The sequence below is a fragment of the Apus apus genome, chromosome 1 (assembly GCF_020740795.1).
Source record: "Apus apus isolate bApuApu2 chromosome 1, bApuApu2.pri.cur, whole genome shotgun sequence".
Lineage (NCBI taxonomy): Eukaryota > Metazoa > Chordata > Aves > Apodiformes > Apodidae > Apus > Apus apus.
Window position 1 is genome coordinate 28,503,313 of NC_067282.1, and position 25,521 is coordinate 28,528,833.

The window sequence follows — 25,521 nt, forward strand, 5'->3', positions numbered from 1 at the left end:
CAAACACAAAAACCATAGACCAGTCTTTTCAGAAGGCCCTCAGTGAAAGCTACAAACTGCCTTTGAAATGCAAAGAAAATAGAGTTCCTGACTCCGAAGTACTAGCAAAAGTCTAAAAGCCAAGACTTGATGTTTCCAAGCTTTTTTTCCCAATGGAGAATCAGGATGGAACAATGTTGCAATGCTTAATTCTTCACAGTTTCACCAAGCACTCAGCTGACTGGTGAAGCAGAAAGTTGCTTAGAAAGCGAAGCCCTAAATTCATTCTCTAAAGTAGACTTGGACACAGTATTCTTTCCAACCTTTAGGGCTACATTCATCATCTCTCTGACCAGAAAGATGCCACCAATTATTGACCCATCGCATTAGAATGGAAACTGAGTAGAAATGGAAGAAGGATTCTTGACAAAATTCACACATCAGACCACACTTCAGGGGGTTATTTCAGCAGAAACTACACGATAGTCTAGGAAACCAACACTCCTTTTTTTTTTTTTTTCAGTAGAAGTCAGATTTATTTGTATTTTATGTGATGACTAGTGATTTACATCCCACCCACCCATTTGAGAATATTCAGGGCTCCAGGCGTATCTCCAGCCGGTTCCAGACTATTCAAATCATTGTTGGTCCATCCATTTTCCAGTCACAACAAGGCCTTCTGTGACTAATTATGGCCTGATGCAGCAGGAGAGGCAACTTCAAAGAATGGGAATCTTCAGACACACTGGCAGTTCCCTTGGTTCCCAAATTCTTTATTTATATGGATTACACTGAGTTGACAGATTTAACTGGGCTGTTGAAGATACAGTCAAAGAAGCAGAGTCACTCCCTTCCCTTTTATTGTTTTCTGAAGACAGAACAGTCATACTCATCTGTCACTAGAGAGAGGAAGTTGTCCATCTCTGGACTTGATTTGGGCTTTTATACGCTGTTTCAGTAGCGTCTGGGAATAGATCAATATAGTATTTGGTGGGGAGTTGCATTTCCTTGTGATGTGCTGTAAATCTTTTATTGTAGATACTCCCACTGTTTATTGTTGAAAATCAATAAAAATAAACCTTGTAAAGTTAAAGTAGGGCAATGGTTCAGCACAAATCACAAGTAAGAGGCAGTGAGTCGCCCTCCCCCTCTTGGATAATTCCCAGCTCGTTTCCCAGTGAATATTCAATATCACTTTCCAGCAATCTGGGAACATTGTTAAATAGATATATATATATAAATGTTCATAGTTCTGAACACTCCGTTGTGATCTCAGACAGGACTGCTGATCCACTTTGGTGGCTTTTTGTACTGAATTCAGCTGAGGATCAAAACGGAGTATTACCCATATTGTGTGTTGGATATACCTTAGAATTTTGCCCTCCAGAGCCAGACAAAAGCACATCCCCCTCACTCAGCTCAGATTAAAGGAGGTTTTTTGAGCATTAGGAAACTAGAAACTACCCAAAGAAGGTAAGAAGTGGGAACAGCCCAATGTGGAGAAATGTTTCTCCAACAGTTTCTCCAAAGTCAGAAGTTACTAACCCTACTTCCAAGCCTGTGGAAGCAGAGCAGGATTCAATTACTCCAGCATCGTTCTTCTGCCCTATGGGTATTAATTCCTCATAAACTGCATCTTAGGGTGGAGTCTTCTACTATTTCCACGAGATTCAGCTATGCAGGGAAATGAAAAATGGTTTGGAATTATTTAGTGAAGGGAAAAATTTACCAGTGCTGAGAGATCAGTCTTTTTTAGTCTAAGCATAGTATCAATGGCAATAGTCTTATTTAAATTTCTCTTCTTTACCAATTATACAATCTATGAGCACTGACTGTATGAATGCAGTGACTGTGCTTCTTAAAAGAACTAAAACCCTCATGAATTGTTGTTTTGAAGTCAATACCCAAAGAATAGGAAGGTGTTTGTCACCATTTGACTCAGTTTGACAACAATGCTCTCCATCCCCTCCCCCTCCCACCCAGTTAAGGAAGGAGAGAGAGAAAAAGAGAGACTTTGCTGGATTGAAAACTAAACTACACAGCTTTAATTAAACACCAGTGATAAAAAAATATATATACAATTATATACAAATGTGTTCAGGAAATGTACAGAACCCCTATTGCCTCCCCCACCCCCAGCAACTCCCACAACACCTCCTGAGCTGTGAACAGTCCTGAAAAAAATCCTGGAGCTGCTGGAGAAAGCGGAGAGTGATGAGGGTCAGGAGAGCTCAAGTCTGGGGGGTCGACGGTGCTGGATGGACGGAGTCCTCCCCGGACGCCGGCCATGGACGGAAGAGAAGGGAAGAAGAAGCAGGAAGGAAGTTGTCTTCTGTGATCTCTGACCTTCCTCTGAGCTTACATAGATATATGGAATGGAATATCTCTGGCCAATTTTGCTGTCTGTCTAACTCAGCCTCCTACGGGGGGGTCACAGATCTCCCCGTAGTGTCTGAGCCGGCAGAGTGAAGGTGCAACCTTGAAGATCCAGCAGTTAGAAAAACATCCCACCATTATCATTCCTAGCTGGAACACTCTGCTACTAGTTAAAGGAAAGCTTACTGAAGGGGGAAAAAAAAAAAATCAGCAAAAGGAAAACTGGCTTCATCCTTGCTCAAACCAGGACAGTGTTTCACATCAGACTCTCTCCTCCCTGATATCAGCAGATTCCTGAACAATTCAGGTGGTAAATGACATGTCTTCAAAAATGATAAGAAGGACGTAAGAGAACTTCCCAGTATGTGAAGAAGCAGACAAAAAGTTACTTAAAAGCACAAAAATGTAATCAATGACTATGAAAGGAAGTCAACATGGTGCAAGAACAGAGGGGTAGAAAAAGTGTGGTGCTTCTATCCTGTTGGGATATCCAACAGGCACCTCAAGAATTTATTGGTAAAGCCCTTGACAGTCTGTCAACTGTAAGTGAGGGGAAAGTGACTAAAATAAGAAAATATAAGAGAAATTAGATGTTGTGTTTCCAAATCAGCTGCATTTTGCAAGTCTAGCAGTAAACGATGAGATGACCAAGTTATTTCAATTATCTACTGCCATGTAAACTGCGGTCTGTCTGGGACAGAATGATGGTGTTATCTTACCTTTTTAGTTTCTTTAATCTTCAGTGATTTTACTGTACTGGGAGTCTGCTTGTATGTCCAAAAGCAGAAGAGAGCTCACCACTCTCCAGAAGAGAGTGAGAAGGCTGCCCCCCAGTACTATGGCAGTCAGTCCCTAGCATCTCAGGCAGTGGAGCAGTTTGCCTTTTTTTTTGCAGAATCCAAGGAAGAATAAAAAGACGAATGCAGCAGTAAGTTTGCTGAAATCAGCAAATTTTGCACCTCCCTAGGGAAAAGGAATTCTCTTGAGAAAGCTGGCAATGACTGGAAGAAGTGGATCATGCCAGTGATCACAAATTCCAAAATTACTGGGGGAAAAAAAAAAAGTTTCAATGTTTCGAAATCTCCTTCCTGTGTAATCAAAACTAGAAGTATATGTGAGCTATCAGAGCTCCTGGTTTTGCTGTATGCAAAAGCAGGACCGAGTCACCATCAGTACACTCTAGTCCAGCAGAGATCATACTGTGAGATAGTGGAGTTGACTTGCCTGCCAAGATTTGGGTGAAAGTTCTGTTCAACACATTATCTGCTTTTGACCGGACCAGACAGACTTGTAGCTAACCTGGGCTCCCACCAGCCAAGTTCACTTCTGCTTGTACAGCCATTACCTTCTGTGGAAACGTACTGTTGGGAACCCCCCTGGGGATGACACATCTCAACAGTTTGCTCTCTGCTGCATCCCTGCATGTTGGGGACTTCAAAAGGGAAAATGCAGTAAAAATACCGGCCACTACTGCTTCTAAGTATCTACCTCAGTGCCTGTGGGATGCACTGGTACCACTCCAAAAAAGGCACAGAAAAATTGCCATCCTGGTTCAGCAACACTTCACAGTAACCTAAGTAATCTTGTAAGGTGCAGGGCAGCAGCTACCCAGGCCCACTGAAGTTCTGGTAAATTGATGATGGGTTTACATTAATTTGTCTGCAAACAGAGTTTCAGGCCTTCCACTGTGATCTCTGCCATTTAGTTGTAGCTTGAAGCTACACCAGCTCTACCATTGCTGCTTCCACTTTCTGCACCAAGAAATCCAGAGAGGTGCTTTCCTTTGAAGAAAAAAATCATCTTCAATTAAAAGTCGTTACCCTACGGGTCTCAGTCAGGCACTTCCATCAAATGTCTGCCAGCTTACTGACACAGATGCCCTCGAACTTACTTAAGCAACTATCAGTTACAAAACCCCAACAAAACAACAACCAAAGAAACCACACAAAAAAAACCAAAAGCCCTGAACAAGAGCCTAGTCATGTTCCCTGCAGGTGCACAACTAACCTCTCCAGGCCCTCCTCTGGTAACCTCTCTCAGTTCAGTGCCAAGGAAGACTAAGCACTAGGAGAACTTTGGGAATCCAAATGGGAATCCAAACTTGCTAACAGTCATGTGCTTCACTTCAAAAAGATGCAGTCTCACAGTGTGTCATTACACAAGGTCCAGGTAAAGCACATATGGCTCTTTACAGGACAGGAACTTGCACTGGTGTATTTTTCCAGAGCCAAAATCTCACATCATAGAATTATGTTTGTGCTGAATAAAAAAAAACCCATGAGGGAAACCAGAAAGTGTTCAGCACTTGCCTGTCACAAGTTGCTATTGAAATGGCTGTACCAAATATTTATTTTGCTCCAATTTATGGAGCACGAGTAATGGCATAAGCTCCAGGGCTTTTTAAATTTTTCCAAGTGGCTGCTACAGCAAGGAAAACAACCTCACTACTTCTGCAGTAGGTGAAGACTAATTTTGTTACTACAAGGGGTTCTGAAACTAGTCTCAGTTTACACTGCTGCTTATCAGCCATCATTTAAGGTTGATGTTTAAATACAGCCCCAAGTCTTTTTTTTTCCCCTTTCCCTGTAAAAAGTTGTCACTTTTGTCTTGTGTTTCTTGCTATAATTGGTAAGTCTCTGCCAACAATATTTAGTTGCTGACTCAGTCAGTACTCATCATTATTGCTTTCAGTTTTATCCCAATTTGAGGAATGGGAACTTTTCTGTAAAGTCAGTACATGGACCTCAAAATAAACTTAGAAAACTAGCAGCACTGTCTTTGTAGTACAACAACCTGTCGGGACAGCAATCACAAGAGCTTGTCCCTGGTGTCACTTGAATGCTGCTGTCAGCAACCTCAAACTCAGGGAAGGGATTTCAAAAGATCATCTGGTCCAAGCCTTCATGGGAAAAGGAGCCCAGGTGAGATTATCTAGCACCCTGTCCAATTGCACCTTGAAACCTCCAGCAATGGGAACTTCACCACAACCCTGGGGAGGTTGTTCCAGTGAGCGATGATTCTCACTGTAAAAACGGTATTACAAGACGAATATGAACATAGGGACATTACTGACAGAAACCCCATTTGAACCAAAAGCACCCACTCTTACCTTCCTCAACATGTACCACATGTACAACATGTACCTGTAAACAGCTTAGGAGCTGCAGTCCCACCATCACATAATTGTCAAACCAGGAAGCTCTAGAACAAGCAAAGAGGGTGTTGTTGATACCACTGAAGCTCTGAAATTGTATCAAGCTAAAATTCACTACAGCGGTGGCAGAAGAAAAGAGATGTCCAACAGTGGCACCACCCGTCTGGGAAGACCCATCTCACTGAAACTCCTGTGGGCAAGAAACAGATGTGTGATTCCCACCACACATCCCCGTTCTTAAGTGCTGCAAATTAAGCAACAAATACACATTTTAAAGGTAATGAAAAGCCAGATCTAATTAGTCAGCCAAGAAAGCCCAAAAGAGTTGGTTTTAACTTTGGAAGGATGGTGTTTTATCAACAACGAAAGTCAGATTCAAATAATGAATCCTTTAAGTTATTGCTGTCTTCTTTCCCTGTCTTGAAGGAAGGACAAAAGGTTCTTAATTTATATGGCCTCATTAATCTACCTCTCCTGGTACCTGAGCTAATTTTGGCATCTTTACAAAGCACTGCACAGGGCTAACGTTCCCAAGACTTTGAGCCGCTTCTGCCAAACCTTCCTCCTGAACATGTTTTGCACTTAAAAAGTTTTAAGAAATCCTATTATCTTGTTTAAAACTGTACTAACTCTTCCATCTGAAGGACTGTTTATCACATTTTCATTCTTTTTATAGTTAACTGACCCTTTGTTCACAAAGACCTTTATCGTTTTAATTCTCAGCACTGGAGAGCAGCTTAATGGCTTCAGAGTGGGAGGAGAGAACAGAGGAGCATTCTGCAAGAGACAGTAACACATTATTTCATGGACACTGGTGGTGGCTTCACAAAGCCACGTTCTCATGGCTGCAGCCACACAGCAATACAACTCAGGGAGCTTCCATTAGGCTGCTTTCAGGGAACTGCAAGAGAACCACGGTATGTGTATCTTTCAAAAGTAGAAGCAACATTCAGTTGCTGAGGTTTGCATTCCTCCTTCAGCCACTTCTCCAAACTGGTGGGATGATGGTAGTGTCGAGCTGTTAATTCTTCATGTATTATCACACATTTAAAACCTACTTACAGATTAGCACAGAACATAAAATCAGTTTCCTAGAACAAAGGGCTGGTTTTTTGTGAGTCCTATTATCAATTTTAGCCGCAGAGATAAACAAAAACAACTCTTGAAAATGCTGGAATCTGGTCCACAAAATCGGTATTGAATCTGTGGTTCTTTTATTTAGAGCTGAAGAGGGTGGAGCAGTAAAAGGCAGGAAAGCAATTTTTTTTTTTTATCCCAACACTTGGGGAAAAAAAATTGTTTGTTTGTTACTTCCCTCAATAGTTGCAGTTTCAAACAACTCAACAAAAAAGGCCAGCAGTGTTGACACACCCCTCTTCCACCCTCAACAGATGAAAGGAAAAGGCTTTATTTCCCTTTCTGCACTTGGCCTCTCCTTGCCTGTGCTACCCCGGAGCTCCCCAGGCTTTGGTTCACCGTGATGGTAAGGGCTGCTGGCCTTCTCATCCTTTCAAAAGTGTAGCATTCCACTTTTTCTTCACTGGAGACTGTCCTGGTGCTTATGAGGTGAAATCCATCTTTGAGTAAAGTGTCAAGTAGCAGGCCTAGCACATTGGTACCATTAATCAGCTTTCTATTATCAGGCTTTATGGAAACATACCTAAAATAAGAAAAAAGCAGTTAACACTTTAATTACTTCTTGAAGGACAGAATAAAATTTTTTAATAAAACAAACCAGGTCTTTGGATGGTGCAAGTCAGCACAATTGCCACAGGTTTACAGCAACCAAGGTTCTGGACATTTTTTTCCTCCTTTGAAGACAACTGAACTCTTTCCCTCATTATAAGAGCCAGTCACTCTCTGCTTGTCCACTTACATGATGGAGAGGAATCCCTTCTCTTTCACCCTCAAACCAAACCTTACTTCCTTAAGAAATAGCTGTGACAATCTCCATCCCATTTCATTTCATGGAGGAGAGGTGAGTGGCATGCTCTGTGCAGTGCTGCAACAGCTCCTCAGGTAAAAGTCAGCGATGGAAAGGACACAGTGAAGGCACATTCACCCCAACAGCATCACTTTTCATTGCACAGGATCTCTTTCTACAAACAGTGACATTTATTGCAAAGTTACCTTGTACAGCAGGTCTTGTGGTAACAAGTATGAAAATCATTTTCACATTGCCTCAAATGATTTTACTTGATATAAAGCACAGTTTAAGAATCTATCCAGAGATTTTGTGGAACAGGTCAAGTAAAAGTCAGGTAAAAATACTATTACAAAATACAAAGCTGACAGGAGTGAAACTGTTCGACAGTTCACAGAAAGTACATCAAACATTCATGGAAAGCACAAAAAAGGCAAAAGAGTGCATGTCACCAAAGACTAAGTTGATAGAAATTCAGCAGGCAACATCATCAAACCTCAGTTCTTTCATTAATCAAGATAAGCTTTTCTGCAAAGGAAAGTTTTTAACAAGTCTGAAGCAATCAGGAATATTTTTCTCACTGTAACCTAGTCAACCAATTGTGAGTCCATTAAAATCAGTAATGCATTATAGAATTAAAGTCTGACACATAAATGCATCTTGCTTCACAAATGCAAAGTAATTTTTCTTCTACTTGCTTAGCTAAAGAAAGCTAGAAGAAAGATAAACTTCACTGATTTTTTTTTTTAATAAACAAAGGACTGTTGTGTTGATTCCTATATGCAGAAACAACAGTCCTTTTGGAACTATTTCAATGAAATTTCCATAAAATTCCAGATGTTCTAACAGCCACAGAGGACAAATTAGGTTACATTTTCTTCTACAGTAAGAACACGTCTCCATACAATAGAGACATCCAGTAAAAGCATGTTTAAAAAAGGTAAGTTGTCATTAGAATATGGAACTGCTATCACAAAAATCACTGATATATGGGGATCTTAATAAAAAACAGAACCTGGCTCTGAATTCAAAGGAAACCTGCTGTGTAGCATATAGTCAATAACCTACCCCTTCTCCCACACCCCAATAAAAGGCTCTATAAAAGCTTTCCAGTACCTGAATTGCAACCTTAGTTATACTGGTGTTTTCAACCCTGTTTAGCCATTTTCTTTTTCCTCTTTTCCACATGAAAGTCTTTTGGAGCTCAAGCTAGTGGAGATTTTAGGCTTCTCCAGTAGTTTCACTCCATATTTTTGTTTCCTTTGCTTCATTTTACTCTGTGTGGTCTTGTAGAAGGTCAGTGATGCCATGAAGTTCTAAAGCCTGAGAGAGCGAGCAAGGAAGAAAGGGCAGAGAGAAAGGCCCAGCAGAACTCCAAAACAAGCACTGAGAACAGTAAGTTGCAGAACAGGCAAATTGGTGTAACAGAAACTGAACTGGGTATTTCAGAACTAGAAAAAAATGGAACATATCTCTTTTTGTCTCAGACAGCAGCCTGATTGTTTCTTTAAAATGAGCTTTGCTAGCACACAGCATGTATTTCATGAACTACAAGTCACAAAGACATTTCCATAATAAGAAGTCACACTAGGGAGGGTACCTGGCCACAAACTGGTCACCTGCAGAGTAGTCAGTACCACACTGAAAAACCATGTCGTGATGAGAAGGTCTTTCCAAAGGAAGTGGAACGAGTGGTTTCTGAGAGGAAAAAGGGCTGTTCCAGCTCTGTCCTGACTGCTGTCCTGTAAACACAATGATCTGTTCAGCTAGTGTCTCAACAGTGGTACTGCAGGAACCAAAGATACGGAAAAAGGCCTGCATCTCCAAGACAGAAAAACGCACTTCCAAGATCTCCAGCCTCGGCTTCAGCAGGTGCTCCTGGCTCAGGAGGTCCACCAGAGGGTAGAGCTCATAGAATTCTGCTTCTCTCTGCAGCCTCTGATAATCTGAGAAATCAGTAGGTAAGGAGACCTGGAGAGTTCTCAAGAAGTCCATGATGTAGCTAAACAAAGTTCCATCTCTGTCCACAAAAAACTCTCCATTCACCAGTTTAAATTCCCGGTCATCACCGTTCAACATCCGTGCCAGCCTGGACTCAGGGAACTGTTGCAAGGTAGAAGCCTGGGTTACAAATCTCACACCTCCCACACTCAGAACGACCACCTCTCGATTACTCATTGTTATCTCAGCCACTCAAGAATTGTAACTCTGATCTATGTGTTTGTGACTTGGTCTTTCCAGGACTGGAAGCCACCTGCAGCTGCAAGAAACATTCAGTGCTTTTAGCAAGTGGAGTGAGGTGTGGAGCAGCAGCAGGATTCCCAGGCAACAAGGATGTAAATATCATTGTACAGTAGTTTTGTTTGCAGGGATTGGTTGCTTGGAAACTTCCGTTCTTGGAACTTAATGTTTTGGTTTTGAAATTAACAGCTTGCATGAAGCACTGGAAGACAGTGAATTGACCCTCACAACTCCCTTCACCTTGCAAGAAGCCAATGCATATCCCCACAGTACGGCATGCAATACACCTTTGTCTCCCAGAAACGTCAACTAGTTCTTCTCATTCTACGTACTGACATTCATAGGACCACTGCAAAAAGAGGTTAGATGTGAATCTAGCAATACATTTTAGTGTCAAATGCTCTTAAAGAAGGGCACTTCAGAGAACTCAAGCTTACAGTTCACTTTAAATCACTGTTATCCTACCGCCAAGTCAATACACTCAGAAAAATCCAATTCACTCCTGAAACAAGGTATGTGAAAATACAGTAACGGCAGAAGAGCCTATATATGTTCCAGTGCTAAAGCACTTCCAAACACCAACAACATCCATACTACTGTCACGTTACATGCTCTGTCCCAAGGAATCATCCCATCAGTCTTCCCAGCTTTTGGAATTATGATCTGGCGGGACAGATCAAGAGTGGAGAAGAACTGCTCTACCTGCCACTTCTGCAAGCTGAAGCACAAGTTGCCGTCCTGTGGCTGAGGCAGGCACGCCTTCACTGCACTGAAACATTTACATTAAGGTGACTTTTTTAACAAAGTGTGGCTTCAGGAAAACATGGAACTAACAGGACAGCTCAGGTACGCCAACAACTTGCAAAGTTGTTGCTGCAAACTATGCACTGTCTTCCAGCTTGTTCTTATCAGCCTCAACAGATTTTTCTTTACGCTTAGAATTTATGCCTGCCCTGAAGATGTATTTTTGTATAGAACATGTAAACAATCACCATATCTACAGTAAAATAATAGAATCAACAAGGTTGCAAAAAACCTTCAAGATCACCAAGTCGAACCATCTGCCCTACAACCTGAATGCACATGATAATTACAACATTTGGTTATAAAAAAAAAACACGTCTCTATGTCAAGTGAGAAGTAACTTCCTCACATAGAAAGTGGTTGCAGAACATGCATGATGCACTCTGTATTTTGCAGTGGAAGGGCAGTCCTTAACGTGCCTCTCAGTACAGCGCTCTTCTCAACCACAACTGTTCCTCCTCTTTTCAAACCACCTCCCAGTGAGAAAATTTTTTTTCAACTATGACCTTTAGGGAAGTAATTTATTCTACAATTACAGTAACATTAAAATAAGGATGCAGTTTGGCCCTACGTTTTGGTAAGAAAAATTATTTACAGTGAGTAATATTCCCATAATCACCACTGAAAGGAAAATCCAGAAACAATGTGTCTTTCAAAGGTCCCTTTGACCTTCTTTATCAGTGCTCAAACTACATGAACAGTATGAATGTTTTGGAAATATTTTTAATCTTTGAATGTTTTGAATGGAAGTCTTAAAAAAATCAATTAATTTCAAGAAGTTCTATGTTTTCTTCATCAGATCTCTCTTCATTCTGATATTTCAGTAGGAACTTCACAACAGTTTATATCTGCACACAAACTGGGCAACATTATCCAGTACAACCAACGTATAGTTTTTACACTTTTCTCTTAGAAGTGAAGCTCCATCTGTCATCTGTTCCCAGTAAAAGACAGCATGATCTGCTATCTCCACTGTATCTGCCAAATAGGACAAGCTAATTGTAAAGAACTGAGATTTCCAGCACTGGAGATTGTCAACGACTGACTCCACAAAGGACATTCTGGTGACAGCAAGAATAAGCAAGCAAATAAGAGAGGTCAGTATAAATCTGCGTGAAAAGACTGAGGGAATCTTGAATTTAAGAGTGTTGTTTTCCTGAGGCAAGGAAAGCTTGTCCACATCAACTAGTTTTATTCCATTCCACTGGCTGGTATCAAAGCTCTTCATTGTAGAGCTAATGTCCACACTGGAACAAGGTAAAGGGGTTTCTTTAAGCACCTTGATTTTTTCCCTGAACTCCTGCATCTGTTGCAGAAATATAATGGGTTCAGAGATATCTTTGAAGGCCTCTGCAATGTTAAAAGCCATCCGTTGCTCTTGCAGAATTGTGTTCAGTTTATTGATTTCTGGATCGTAGGCCTGCATCACTGCAAGCTTCATGGTCTCAAAGTCAGAGAGAATCTCATTTCGTTTCTGCTCCAGTGTGTGCTGCAGCTTCTCAAAGAACTCTTTCACCTTGTCAGAATCTTTGGACAGCATCTGCAGAGCCTTCCTCTTACTGGTTTCTAAGGTATCCAGCCGCGAGAGGGCATCTCCACAGCGCCAGGTTTCAAAGCCCTGAAACAGAGTTTCAAAAGCCCTCTTCTCCTGGGAATATGCTTCTTCAATAGAACAGAAAATGTGCTTTGTGTGGTCACCACGGGTGGCACAAACCCCACAGATCAGCTGCATGTCTGTCCGGCAAAAAATGTTGAGGGGTTGCCCACTGTGCACTTTGCACACAGGCATTTTTGGAGTTACTTTGATTTTATTATATTTCTCCACTATACCTTTCAGAGAGTAGTTGACTTGCAAGCTGTTGACTCCAGTAACTGGAGTTTCCTTCCTGCACGTGGGGCACTTGAAAGGGGATGGCCTCCAAAGCACATTCCGCACATTTCCCTCAAGAATTCCTTCCAGACACTTTCTGCAGAAATTGTGTGAACAAGGCAGGACACGAGGATCATCAAAGAGGCTACAGCAAATGGGACAGGTGAGATCTTCCTCTAGGAGCTCCATCATATCCTAGGAAAGAGAAGAAAGATAGTTACAGGATGTATTTCTCCTCCAGGGAAACTATGCAAAAAAGCCCATCTCCACCTGAGACACAGCTCAGTGAGAAAAGGATCTATTTTTTTCTCCGGTATCCTTAAGACAGAGCTTCAGCTGGGTTCCTGCAGCCAGTCCAGTTAGCTGTGGTATCTGGCCACCAGATGGCAGGCACAAGAACAGCTCAGTGCCCAGGCAGAACCATTTTTTGGACTCTCAACCAGAAATGCTGGAAAAGAAGGCTTGCCAAACCCAGCAAGAACTCTGAATGAAAATAACTCATGTACTCATAACAACAGTTCAAGACTTACATCCTTCCTCACTGATGCAATACTCAGAAACTGGCTTTTCACAGAAGATACCCAGCTGATACACCCTGCTAAGATTTGATCACTCTCTACTTGCTCAACTCATCTAAAGCTTAGTTTCAAACTCCATGCACACTACTGTAAGAAGGGAATATGAAGATGACTGAAAAATCCCAGCTTCAGAATTTCTTCAGCTACAGGATGTGAAACACAGCTCTTTGCTCTGCCTAAAAATAAAAGGGAGTCACCACTCACTTTAAAAGTGAGCTTTTCTCTTGCCTCTACAGTATTTTTAAATAACCAAGAGAATGTGTTATCCTTGAGCTACTCAGCATGAAGATAAAATACTTTAAAAACCTGCCCATAACCCTTGATAAACCATCACAAACCAAAACTGTTAACCTTTTTTCATTCATCTGCCATCTCTACTTCCAATTCCATTCTCACAGTATTCCCACCTCAGCAATTTCTTTTTTGTGGACAGGACCTACAGGAAGAGGATTTATCATGTACTTCTTTGTACTGCCAAGTCCCAGTGAAGGGACCCAGCCCACTACCTTCCTAGTGCCTCTACCCAGAGCCAAGTTCTCAGACGCAGACACCTTATGCTTTAAAAAAACAAGTAGCTAACAAAAAACAAAATGGGTGAGCGTTTGTATTAGCCAAAACTCTCCAACACTTAGTTTTGAACTATAATTAGACAGATGCTTCCCTTGTATAAATTCCTTCCATACTATACAATATATATTCATACATGTATGTAATAAAATTCATTTTATAAATTAAAAGCTCTATCATTAAAAAGTGGGTCAAAGTAGTCTTATGAAAGGAAGGCATATGAACGAGCTCTTTTAATTAGTTTTGATGTTACTACTAAGGTTCCTGTTCCCTCAAAGAGATGTGAAGTGGCAAACATGGGAACCAAGAGGAGAGCTGCAAAGGAAGTTCCATGCTGCACAGGACAAGAAGAGCAATAAAATCATCAACAAAGCAAATACAACCACAGGGAAGAAAGGCAAGATCTTTTTTTCACAAGAGGACAGATACAGTCCCAGCAAGACTCCACAGTAAAAGAGACATTCTTGAGAGGTATAAGCAAGCCTCCCATGCTTTGTCAGTGAAGAGGAGGAGAGGTGTTCCCCCTGATTGTTTGGTTAAGGATAGCTTGGAAAAGTTGCCAGCTTTTCTACTCATCTTCAGGACTAAGGTCATCAGGTATATGAAGGCCACCATTATAGCTAGGGACACAGCCCCAGAATAACAGTCCAATGACTTCACTTACTAAGGTTTCCTATAGGACTCCACATCCCATTCAGAAGTTTCATTTTCTGTGAGAAGAAAGTAAATTTGAAGTGCCTCTCAATGCTAGGACAACCAAGGCTTCCCATCTGTCCTCTTCCTACTGCTAAAAAGAATGGAATGACAGCAAGAGGCTGACTTTGCCCCCATAACCTCGAATCTTCATGTTCATGAATAGCTCCCTCTTTCCAACTTGTACTCACAGCCTTTAGCCACAGTAGCACAAAAATAATTTTGCTCATGTGTTGAGAGCACAAAACTAAAATGATAGCTCTCAATCTTTTAGTGAATGGAAATTCACAGTGCAGACAATATTTGCTCTGGTCCATCTCCTTTACCAGGAAGGATTTTACTTCTTAGTTAGGGAGCTGGAAAAGCAGCTTTGCAGGCCTGACAGTAAGGACTGCAAACCATTGCAGAAAACACTTACTACAACACGTTACACCAAATTGTAGGACAAATACTGAAGACTTGCAGGCTCCTAAAAATACAAAAAGCGTATACAAAAAGGTTACATGATCTAAATAAAAGTGTCCTAGTGCATTCCAATCCCACTCATCCAACTAAATAATTATACTTTATAAATATAACTGAATTTCAAAACCATTCTATGGCATCATTAAAACTTAGGATTTAAAAAAAAAGAAACGGGCAAGTCTATGAGCTTTGTTTTTTCCCCCTCTTACAATGCCACCTGCAACAGCAAACCAAATACACAGTGAAAACTTGCATGACTGGTTGGGACAGCTGAACTTCTGCCTTTTTTAGGGCATTAATTTCAAAGAGTAAGTTGCCTGTGGATTTTAAAACATCCTTTTGTATTAGCAACTTGATATTTGTGTGGGGAACGACAGCAATATTTCAGCTTTTCCATTGGAAATTTCTCTGTGTAACTTCTGATCCAGGCTTGGATGGGTCTGGAATTCCTCATTTGTAGCAGATGAACCAAAAGGCACAGCGGTTTCTTCCTTCACCTGAGCTACATAAATTACCAATCCCGCAAATGCCACCCATCAGAAACTTGCACAGTTGTACCATCAGGAAGAAGAATGGCAAGACAAATCGAACCCTAAACGCCAAAAACAACCACAGCAGCTTTTTCCCACACTCCATCTAGCATGCTTCTCAGCACAGAAGCTGGGCTTCTCAGGAAGCAGCAAGCTGAAAGCAAAACCAGAATTTCACCAAACGTCAAACAAAAAGATAGCTCTTGAATTACAAGCTTCCTGAAATGGCATGCAAGTATTCTAAATAAAATTCGACTGAGCCAGGCTACATTTCCACAAACAACTAAGTTAGTCAAGAGAGGTCTCGTCTCCTTTCCTTCCCAAGGAGCTCCTACGAGCCATTTCCCCAGTCTTCTGTCAGACTGATGTGCTGAATCTTCCCCAAAAGGGCTCCTGCGCAGACACGGCAGGAGGAAGGCAGAGGGGAGCTCTCGCTTCCAGCAGCAACAATCTAAAAACTCTGCTCACCCCATCTAGGGGAACCGTCACCTCCCGGAGGGTCGGCGTACACGGCAACAACTGACCTCCAGGTGCAGCAGGCAGGCAGGCGGCCAAAACAACGCTCAGGAAAGCGGCCGGGCTTTAAACCTGCTATTTCATGGACAGCAGGGTTTTGGTTTTTTTCCAGGAATACCAGGTAGATCCCCCACGCTCAGCCTTCAGAAAGCCAGAAAGGCCTGGGGAAACGGGCAGCTCCAGCCCCAGGAACGCCGCTCCACCCGCACCGCCTGCCAGCCCGCCGAGCCCGGGCACGCTCCGGCGCTCGCCTCCTCGCTCCTCCATCCCGGCGGGGCCCTGCTCAGGGCTTCTGGTCACGGCCCCGCTCCTCCAGCGGGGGCCCTGGCACCCGCCGCCAGGACGGCGTTTCCGCCAGGCCCGGCCGCGCCTCCCGGCCGCCGGCCGTGCTCTCCCCGGCGCTCACGGCGGCTCCGTCGGGCACGGCTGCTCGGGGGAGGGCGGCCCTCGGAGTCACCCTGAGCCCCGCAAAGCACGAACCGGCAGCGGGGCTTCCGCGGGGGCAGGGCTGCGAGCGAAACCAGCGGCGACGGAGGCGGCCGCCGCCTCCCCGCGCGGCGGCCTTCCCGGGCCCGGCCGGGCCTGCCCCTCCGGCCGCCGCCAGCCCCGCCGCTCACCCGGCGGGCCGGGGCTGTTGGGAAGGCCGAAGGGCCGCGGAGGGAGCGGGCTGCCCGGCCAGCCCCAGCCGCCGCCCCCCCCCGGGCCCCGCGCTGCCGGCCGCCGCTCCCGCCCCCGGGCCCGGCCCGCCCGGCTCGCCTTCCGCACGGCCCGCGGCAGCTGGCCATGCCCGGCACCGCCGGCCGCCCCGCCACACGCCCCCCGGGAGCTGCTGCCCGCCGGCACGGCCCGGGTCCGTCCACCCACCTTGGCCGCCCCGTCCCCGGGGCAGGAGCCGCGGCGGCTCTTCCGCCTCCGCCCGCCGGCGAGCGACAGCGGGAGCCCCGAGGCGGCCGAGCCGGGGAGCGGGAGCCGGGGAGCGGGGCCAGGCGGGGGACGCCGCTTGCGGAAGGCGGCGGCCTCGGTCTGCAGCGCGGAGCAGGCTCCGGTGCCTCCGCCGAGACACTCCCGGGTCTCCGCTGTTTATTCACTCCGCCAAACGAAGGCTCGAGGCGGCGGCTCCCGGCGCGAGTTGAGCAGCGAAGGAGGAGCGCGGCGGGGCGGCCACCCCGCTCCGCATCTCCCACCTCCTGAGCGCCCTTGCGAGAGAAACAGCCTCATTTTAGCCAGAGATTCCCGTGCGCTTCACAAAGCAGGGAGACACGTTCCTTTTTTGCTGTAAGGCACTCTTTGTACGTGTCCTGCTAGCGAATCTGTTGGAGAGTGATGCGGCCTGTCAAGCCCACACAGGGCTCCCAGAATAACACCTGCTGGTCCCAGGGAAACAGCCCAGGAGGGATCCTGCATCTGCCCGCAACGACCCTCACCAGGACAGAATTGAGGGGCAGAATCACCTCTCTCCATCTACTGGCCACACTTCTTTCGATGCAGCCCAGGATGTGCTTGCCCTTCTGGGCTGCAACTGCACATTGGCAGATCACATCCAGCTCTTCATCCACTAGTACCCCCAGGTTTCTTTCCACAGGGCTGCTCTCTAGCATGTCTTCCCCCTGCCTGTATTCATACCTCTAGTTGCTTTCGCCCAGGTGCAGGACCCTGCACTGGGCCTTGTTGAACCTCATAATGTTCACCTGGGCCCTCTTCTACAGTTTGTCCAGGTCCCTCTGGATGCCATCCCATCTCTCTGGCATACTGACCACACCACCCAGCTTGGTGTCATTGGTAAACCTGCTTCCTCACCTTCCCTCTGTCATGACCCAAGTAGGGCAACCCAGAGGGATTCAGATTGGATCCCCTTACCTTCTGAACTCCTTCTCAGAGAGGAGCCCAGGTGCAGCTGGATCCAACCTTAGTCTCAGACCTGGCCCTTCCAGAGAGAGTGATTAAAATGTCATGGTCTGAGGAAATGCTCGAGCATCTGATACCCCTTGAGCACAACAAGGTGAAACAACACTCAAGGTCTGTATTTCAATATTAGGTTTAATTAAAACTACAGAAGGAATATGGATACTTCAATTATTATCTTAGGCTGCATGATCATAAAGGCTGACAATTAGATCACAAGAGTATAATACATATATGTTTAAGCTGCACAACCAGAGAAAAAGTCATGGTTAGGCCTTGTGTTACTTACTGATGTTAGAAAGGTAAAGAGAGAGAGAGTAGGAGAAGAAAAGTTTAGAGAAATAGATAATAGAAAATCAGAACTCCTTGATCCAGCATTGGGCCAGCAAACGGGGGAGAGCTGCTGTCAGTGAGGCTCCCCAAGCCCACCATTGAGTCATGAGCCTGAGCAGCTGGAGAGGACCTCCCCCCCTCTGCCCTTCCATCCTTATCTCAATCACTGTACATGCAGGCCATATGGAGACCATCAGCGTTGTCTCCATCCTCTCAGGCAGACCTTTTGGGATGCGAATGAGACTTTGTTTAGGGGTTACAATGGGGTTTCAACACCAATTCCAGCAAGTATAGATCCTAAGGGCTGGTCCCTTGCACTCTCCTTCGGCATCCATGCAACCTGGCCTGCCATCTCAGCCAAACTCAGCAGGAACCAAGGACAAGTATTTTTTAAGATCTCCTTCTAAGTACTCATGCACTTGGGCTTTTCATCCATTATCTATGGGAGAACGGTCCTGGAAGGTGGAGTTGCTGCACAAAAGCTACCAAGACCTTTAGATGCACTTCAGTTGTTTGCTTGTTTCTTTTTAAATGTCTGGCATCTTCTTTGCCATTTATTAAAAACAAGTAATTCCAGGTAGTTTCTGAAAAGTGATGGCTTAATCCATTCCTCAACTATCCAAATCACATTCAAGTGACATCCCAATACTTGTACTTTCATGTTTCCCAAGAACCCCTTGTCCATGCTTTCCCAATAGCCATTTTTATATCAAGAATTTCCTGATTCCACTAATCTCTTTAAGGTTATGGTTAAAGCTATTCACAACAACATGGCATTTTCGATTCCTCACTCACTAGAAATTAATGTACGTATTGTGTAACTTTTTCCTGATATATTTTTAGTGTACATTTTATTCTCCCTTAATTGTTTCAGCTGGTCCTACTCTGTCTCCTTATAAATGAAAGACCTGAGACTGGACGCCTGCACACTTGGGATTATCTCTTCTTCATTAGCACAACCTCAATATGCTCTTGTTCCTCCTTCCCTGGGCTTGTTTCTGCCAAAGATGAAAGCTTAAACTTCAGGGCAAACACAGCATGGGATTTCTGTGCTTGGTGGTTAGAGTCAGTGCCCAGCCAGCACTGGTACTTAAGTGTACCATGGCTGTCCTGAGCATGATCAATTACATTTTGGGCATTCCGTTGACTGATATCGTTGCACACAAGCATTTTGCACACATACAAATCCATCTTTCTATACTATCTATCTATATAAATGGCATGGGGAGGTTTAGATTGGATATTAGGAAAAAATTCTTCACCAAAAGGGTTGTCAGGCACTAGTACAGGCTGCCCAGGGAAGTGGTTGGGTCACCATCCCTGGAGGTATTTTAAAAATGTGTAGATGGGGCACTTAGGGACATGGTTTAGTGGTGGACTTGGCAGCGCTATGTTTGTGGTTGGACTCGATTATCTTAAGGGTCCTTTCCAACCTAAATGATTCTATGATTCTGTAAGCATTTTGTGAACACTTTCTTGTTTATAGAGGTTTTTCAATAGTGGTTTGCAGAGGAGCTTGCACTCCCACATCTTAGAGCAGAGAGTGTCTTCCCAAAGCAGCACCAGAGGCCATTTGGTGAAACTTCAGAGAAACGTTATAGATGATGAAAAAGAGCATGAGTAGATTTGTGGCAGCATTTCCATATTTAATAAGGAAACAAACCCAAGGGAAATCTAGGCTCAAAGGAAAGGCCCATCTTGATGAGAAGTGGTAGGATAAATGTCACTTACCCATGTGACACTTTTCCCAGGTAACAAGTGATAGGATGAGAGGAAACATCCTCAAGTTGTGCCAGGGGTGCATATTAGGAAAAATGTATTCACTGGAAGTGTTAACAACCACTAGAATAGGCTGCCCAGGGAGGTGGTTGCATCACCATCCCTGGGGGTATTTAGAAGATATGCAGACGTGGTGCTTAGGGACATGGTTTAGTCCTGGACTTGGCAGTGCTACATTAATGGTTGGACTTGATGATCTTAAATGTCTTTCCCAACCAAAATTATTATATTACTATATGGGAGAGATCAAAATACAGGGCTAGGAGTTTAGAGGGAATTATAAAATGGTGGCAACTTCCAGCTTTACAAGACAAACACTGTGTTTACTGTAAGACAAAGGTATAGAGCCTATTTTCATCTTTAAACTATGGAGAAAACCCAGATCATGGCTCTTCTAAGCATTATGACAGGAGATTTCTGGAGACCAAAGCTGTATGCTGTGGTTCAGTCGGCGACTTCATGCCTCTGTGACTGCCCTCCTTGCCTGTACCAGCTCTGCCACACTTGGCAGATGCTTTACCAAGCTGATTCAACCCACTAAACCAGCAGAACGCTACTCCCTTTTCTTTGCCTGGGTTAGTTTTCTGCTGATTCAACAAGCTAAACCAGTTCAGTGCAAGATTAGACATTCATCAGGTCTAACATCAGAGGAATGAGGAAAAGAGGAACAAGATTTTCCCTGTTCTGTGGAAGAAAGCCATTAAAGTGACTCAAGCTGTAACAGGTAATGTTACCCTGAGAGGTAGATTCATGGGGGGGTTAAGCCAAGCTGAGACTGTGCTACTGGCAAGAGAGATAATTCCATTCTTTTCTCTTCCCTTAGTCATGCTTTCCTGATGTCTCCTCTCCGCTGGCTCTGACTTTCATGCGGCCACATGTTAGGCTAGATCTGCTTGCCAACAGAGCTGAAAGCTAATCCAGTTTAAAAAAAAAAAAAAAAAAAAAAAAAAAAGGGGGGGAAAAAAAGAAAAAAAAAGTTTTCAGCAAGATCAATTTGGCAGCCAGCTGATCCCTCAGCCAAACACACACCAATGCCAAAAAGAGCCAGCAAGAAGGCCTGTTTCGGTGGCAGCCTACGCACTGCACACACATCAGCATAAACCAGAAGTGCCCCCACAGGCCATAATTTCACAAATGCTTCCAGCCACCTATTGCCAATGCTGCTGCCAAAAGTAACACAGCCTTCCCCTTCAGCCACACCAGCTGCTCATTCTGGGCCCCAAGCACCCCCTGTGCTGTGCTGGAGAAGATGTCTGACAAAAAAACCTGATTTATAAATGTAGCTGGAGTTAAAAGCAGCTTTTTTCTTTTTTTTAGCTTTTTTTTTTCCTTTTCCCCCATCAGTAAGGCTTCTCTGAAGCCCTGCTACCAAAGACCTATCAGATTGTAATTGTCTCCTAGGGTGAAACACCAAGGAAAAGAGGTGAGTTGAGGGCATTTTCCAGTCTTATCCTTGGCTGCAAGTCTGCCTTTTATTTCCCACTGAAAGGAGGCTGAGGCTTCACGTCCTGTTGCAGTGGTGTCAAAGCACAAACAGAGCACATGCTGGTGTCAGGACAGTGACTTCTTAAAGCACTCTACTTTATTCAGCTGTGCTGCTGGGAGCACACCCTCACGTGGAGAGGGACAACCTGAGATGTATAATGCAGTTGCTGTGGGGACCTAAAGAAAGAGATCTTCAAGGGCTTTGTAAGCATCTCAGTAGATGCTGTAAGATAATACAAATAAAGAAACTATTCAGAATAGCTCCGTGTATCAAACACCTTACTCACATATAAACATTTCACAACTATATCATATCTGACTCTATTTCTTTTCAACAGATACATCTGGACTATATTAAACACTCCAACCGAGGGATCAGAGAAAGCAGTTTCTTGTTATGGTTCCATAAAAGCTACTTTTAATGTGCATTGTAGAAATACCAGGCATTAAAAATCCATGAAGGATTGTCAGTGATTGAAATGATCAAGTGCTTCTTTTGAGGCCTGAATTTCAGAGACTGCCTTGATATCTACAGGGTCCCCGATGCTTCAGCAGTACTGAAAAGCTCTGTAGTTTTACATACAGAACTTTGACCCACACAGTTAACTAATATTTAACAGTTTACCAGATTTTCCTGTGGGGGACAGGGGGGGATCGATTATGAATTCCGTTATCTCCTTAGCATAATCCTATTTATTTACAAAGAATGTGCAGCCACGTCCCATTTCCTTGCACGCAGAGGAAGCAAATGGGAGGGAGCACTGCGCAGCAGTCCAAGTTTGCTGCTCTAGCCAGGATGCCTGCCCAGAAGAAGCTGTCCCTTGGCTTTTTCTCAGGGCCATGCACCACTGCTTCTCCCACTGTCTGCTGGCTCTGGCCTGGTGTTTCCGGTCCCGGACATGCACACAGGCAAACACAGCTGCAACCAATCTGTGCTCTTGCTGCCGCCTTTGCAAGCAGTCCCTGGAGAAATCTCTGACTTTCCCCAAATTAGTGCTTGCTCATACGAGTTAGCTCATCTCAGCTCTTGCCCATGTAAGCCTGTGCCGTGGGCAGCAGTTTCTAGTTTTTAGCTGTCTTGTGGCACAAAAGAACTTAATTGCTCCTTCCTGCACAAAGCATGGTCAGCGTGCCTGTCAGTTTTAATGAGGTTTGTGATTGCCTGCAGATCAAAGCTCTGCTCCAGCAGGTTTTGCTTATTTTGCATAAAGAGGAAAGAAGTCACCTCCAAAGTAAGTAGAACAATAAGGAACAAAATTAATTTTCATGTACAATTTCTTCTGTGACTTGGCAAACATCAGATTAACTGTATAAAACAGAAGACTTCCTACAGAAAGTTAATCCTCACAAGAACACGTTATAATGAAGATTTCAAAAGTACAAGCACAACCTGTTTTTCATCTGAGACCTTGTCTGGATCATCTTCCAAACCACAGGCCTGACCCTGGGAGTGGAAGGACTGCTTTCAATAAACAAACCTTGATTTTCCAGTCCTGCACCATCATTCACTTCTGTGCAAATTGCATGGACACATCACTAAACCCATTCCAGCATATTTAATAACCACATTTTTCATTGGTTTTCACAGGTGTAAGTGCCTCCACAAAGCTTGTGGCAGTGGAGAAGCAAGCCCCAGTGGTTTTTACAACCAGAGTGAAGAGAAGTTATTTTTTTGAGAACTGTTTAGCCATGTTGTGTTACATGCTGTAACAACCGGAGAGACTTCCCCTCTCTCTCACAAATTTGGTGCATCAGGGAACCTTTCTGAAACATGCTTGTCTGCAGCCAGATCTGCTTTGCAGGGCTAATGGGAGACAGTTGTATTTTGTGAATAAAGCTTTGAGCTAGAGAAGAAAACAAGTCAATGACCATCATTTTCTTTCAGCAGGACCTTCACATACACCTGCATTTTTGAAGTGGATGGGACTGGCTGTTTCCCTGTCCTTCTAACATGGCTCCCAGACAAAATGTCTCTGCTGCTACTGTTCAAGGAAATAAAGTCAAAAAACTTTGAGAAACAAAACATGTCTAGGCATGCTGAGCATAATTTTGCTTCCAGTGTGGGAGGGTCCTAAATACTTGGCCTCCCCAGTGAAAGAAATGCACATTCAGGAAAGGCAGAAGCTGAATTAACCCTTCATTACCAAGCACAATTATACTTCCAAATATTGGAGCCCAGATCTTAATTTCCTTGGGGCAATTCTTTGTGCATTGTAAAAGCTTTAGTGTTCAAATATGTGCTGAACAGGCTGCCAAGCCCATTTACACATACAGTACTATCCTGCTGGAATTGCTCACCTCATCCTCCAAGGAAAGCATACAAACGAGCCATGTTTCTTACCAGCTGACCAGCTGCCTTTGGCTTACTTCCACCGGACCAACGTTGTTATCTGCTTGATTTTGTCCTGCGCCAGAGCCTTCACTTGGGGCACACGTACATCTCTGCCACTGTTTCTGCACGACCCAATGTGACACCCAGCTGTCACTAGCTGCTCTCAGGGTGCTCAGCCGGAGGGAGACAAGATGGGTGCAGGGATGAGAGCTGCACTGACCTTCGTCCCCTCGGGGCTGCCAGCCCGCTGAGCAAATAGGCAGTGGAGTCAATGTGCTCCAGAGCAACACTGGCAACTTTTCCAGCCTGTGGCATGGACTTTACCCAACAAGTGCTGCAGTCTGCTGGCTTGTAAAACTGGCTTCTCAAGTTAAGAAAGTAGTGGAGCAAGAAACTGGCAGGAAGGCAGAGTCAGGCACCACTCCCCAGAGCCCCAGCCCCTTGAGTCCAACTGATTTGGCAATGCTGACTTCATGTGGCGAGATGCGTTTGTATTCCCAGTGCTCATTTTGGGGAGGAAAGGACTTAAAAGGCCGCAGAGAAAAAGACAGGATGCAGAGTCATTTGGAGGTTGGAGTCTCTTTCTAAGGTTTGGGTTTTTTAAAAACTATATTAACATTTGTCATTTAGCATTTACTGTAACAAACCCGCAGTGTGTGACAGACAATAAAAATCCCGCAGTGAGTTAAATGGAACTAATTATGTGAACAACAAGCTACCAATGAGAATCATGATGCCCCCCATACGAAATAAATAAACATCACTTCCCACCTAATATTTACTTCTTAGGAGTTCAAGACTAATCCCATTTGGCATACTTTAAGGAAGTGAGCTCTTGACCTCAAATGTTTATGGGCTGTAACAGTAAGTCCAATAAAAGAAAGGAAGCATATTTTAAAGCTGCTCTTAAAATCGGATTGCTTTTAGGCAGTTTTGAGAAAGACAGCATCTCACCTCATGTTTCAAGTAAAGGGGTAAGTGTGATTGATACAACCCATCCAGACCAATAAGGTATTTCTTCCTATGAAGATTTCATTTAACAATGGTTTTTGAATATCTGCTTAGCCCCCTACCCCTCCAAGACAGGTAACGTTGTACCACATGGGTCACATTAGTTGCATCATCTTGAATTCTGTAATAAAATGTTCAGGGAGCTTTGTAGGAGCAATGCCACAAAATAAGGCACCAGCAGAAAATAATGAGAAACAACAATTTCATCCCAAATTGGTTTGGAGATAAATAGGCCTCTAAATATATGTTTTAAAAATATCTGCTGTCTGCCAAACATTCTAGATCAGCAGTTCACAGCACAACATTTATTGGATCATTTTCTGTGGATTCATAAAAATGTGAAGTAGGTACAGGTGGGCTTCTATAGCCGTGTTATCATTGTTTACTGTGTTTGTGGGAACCCAGTTTGTGGCCCTTGTTCTGGATGCTGTGTGCTACAAGGACTGCTCTAGGGCTTTTGTTAAAGAAACACCTGTGTAACCTGAAAGCCAGAAGAGAAGCTACAGCTTTTTTAATTCTGTGGCATTCTGCCTCTGGGAGAGGGTCCCAAGGTGTGCTTTGCAATAAAATGACAAGTGCAATGATAGCATGCTGGTTTTTCACTGTAGCCGCCCTCACAGTTGAGTTCAGTCAAGACCTGAGTAAATCAGGAAAAACACTCTACCAAAGCTTTCGAACAGATGAGAAAATACACTAGAAGCAAAGAAGAAAAAACTCAGACTTAGGACTCACTAGCTGGAAGGGTCTGGAAGATGCAGAGAAAGGGCAACCTATAGGGAGCAAAAGCCATGGAAGCAGGCAGAGGGACCTTAGGCAGGAGGGAGGCGGATGGCCCTTGCCAGGCCTGGCTGCACAAAGCTTTTGCTTCGGAGGGTCCTGTCTCTTTTGACTTGTTCAAGAAAGAATTAAAAAAAAAAAAAAAAGAGGAGGGGAAAAAAAAGAAAATAATAAAAGAAAAGGAAAAAAAAAGATAAATGGCGTT

At 44.0% G+C, this 25,521-nt stretch overlaps 2 protein-coding genes across 5 annotated transcripts; both read right to left on the reverse strand.

Annotated features, from left to right (window-relative positions):
- Nucleotides 1–1,992: 1,992 nt before the first annotated feature.
- On the reverse strand, nt 1,993–10,876 carry KCNRG (potassium channel regulator). Its single transcript, XM_051619831.1, has 2 exons — nt 9,034–10,876; nt 1,993–7,169 (listed from the first exon to the last, which is right to left on the reverse strand). The coding sequence occupies exons 1-2, from the start codon at nt 9,609–9,611 to the stop codon at nt 6,917–6,919; spliced, it is 831 nt and encodes a 276-aa protein (XP_051475791.1). The 5' UTR covers nt 9,612–10,876; the 3' UTR covers nt 1,993–6,916.
- A 309-nt stretch (nt 10,877–11,185) lies between these two features.
- On the reverse strand, nt 11,186–23,728 carry TRIM13 (tripartite motif containing 13). Of its 4 annotated transcripts, none has more exons than XM_051619795.1 (2): nt 23,538–23,728; nt 11,186–12,543 (listed from the first exon to the last, which is right to left on the reverse strand). In XM_051619795.1, exon 2 carries the CDS (start codon nt 12,538–12,540, stop codon nt 11,311–11,313), a length of 1,230 nt encoding a protein of 409 aa, XP_051475755.1. In that variant the 5' UTR covers nt 12,541–12,543; nt 23,538–23,728; the 3' UTR covers nt 11,186–11,310. The 4 variants fall into 4 exon arrangements, with proteins under 4 accessions (XP_051475755.1, XP_051475770.1, XP_051475779.1 ...); XM_051619810.1 differs by lacking the exon at nt 23,538–23,728 and adding an exon at nt 16,562–16,627; XM_051619819.1 differs by lacking the exon at nt 23,538–23,728 and adding an exon at nt 16,178–16,296.
- Nucleotides 23,729–25,521: the final 1,793 nt, after the last annotated feature.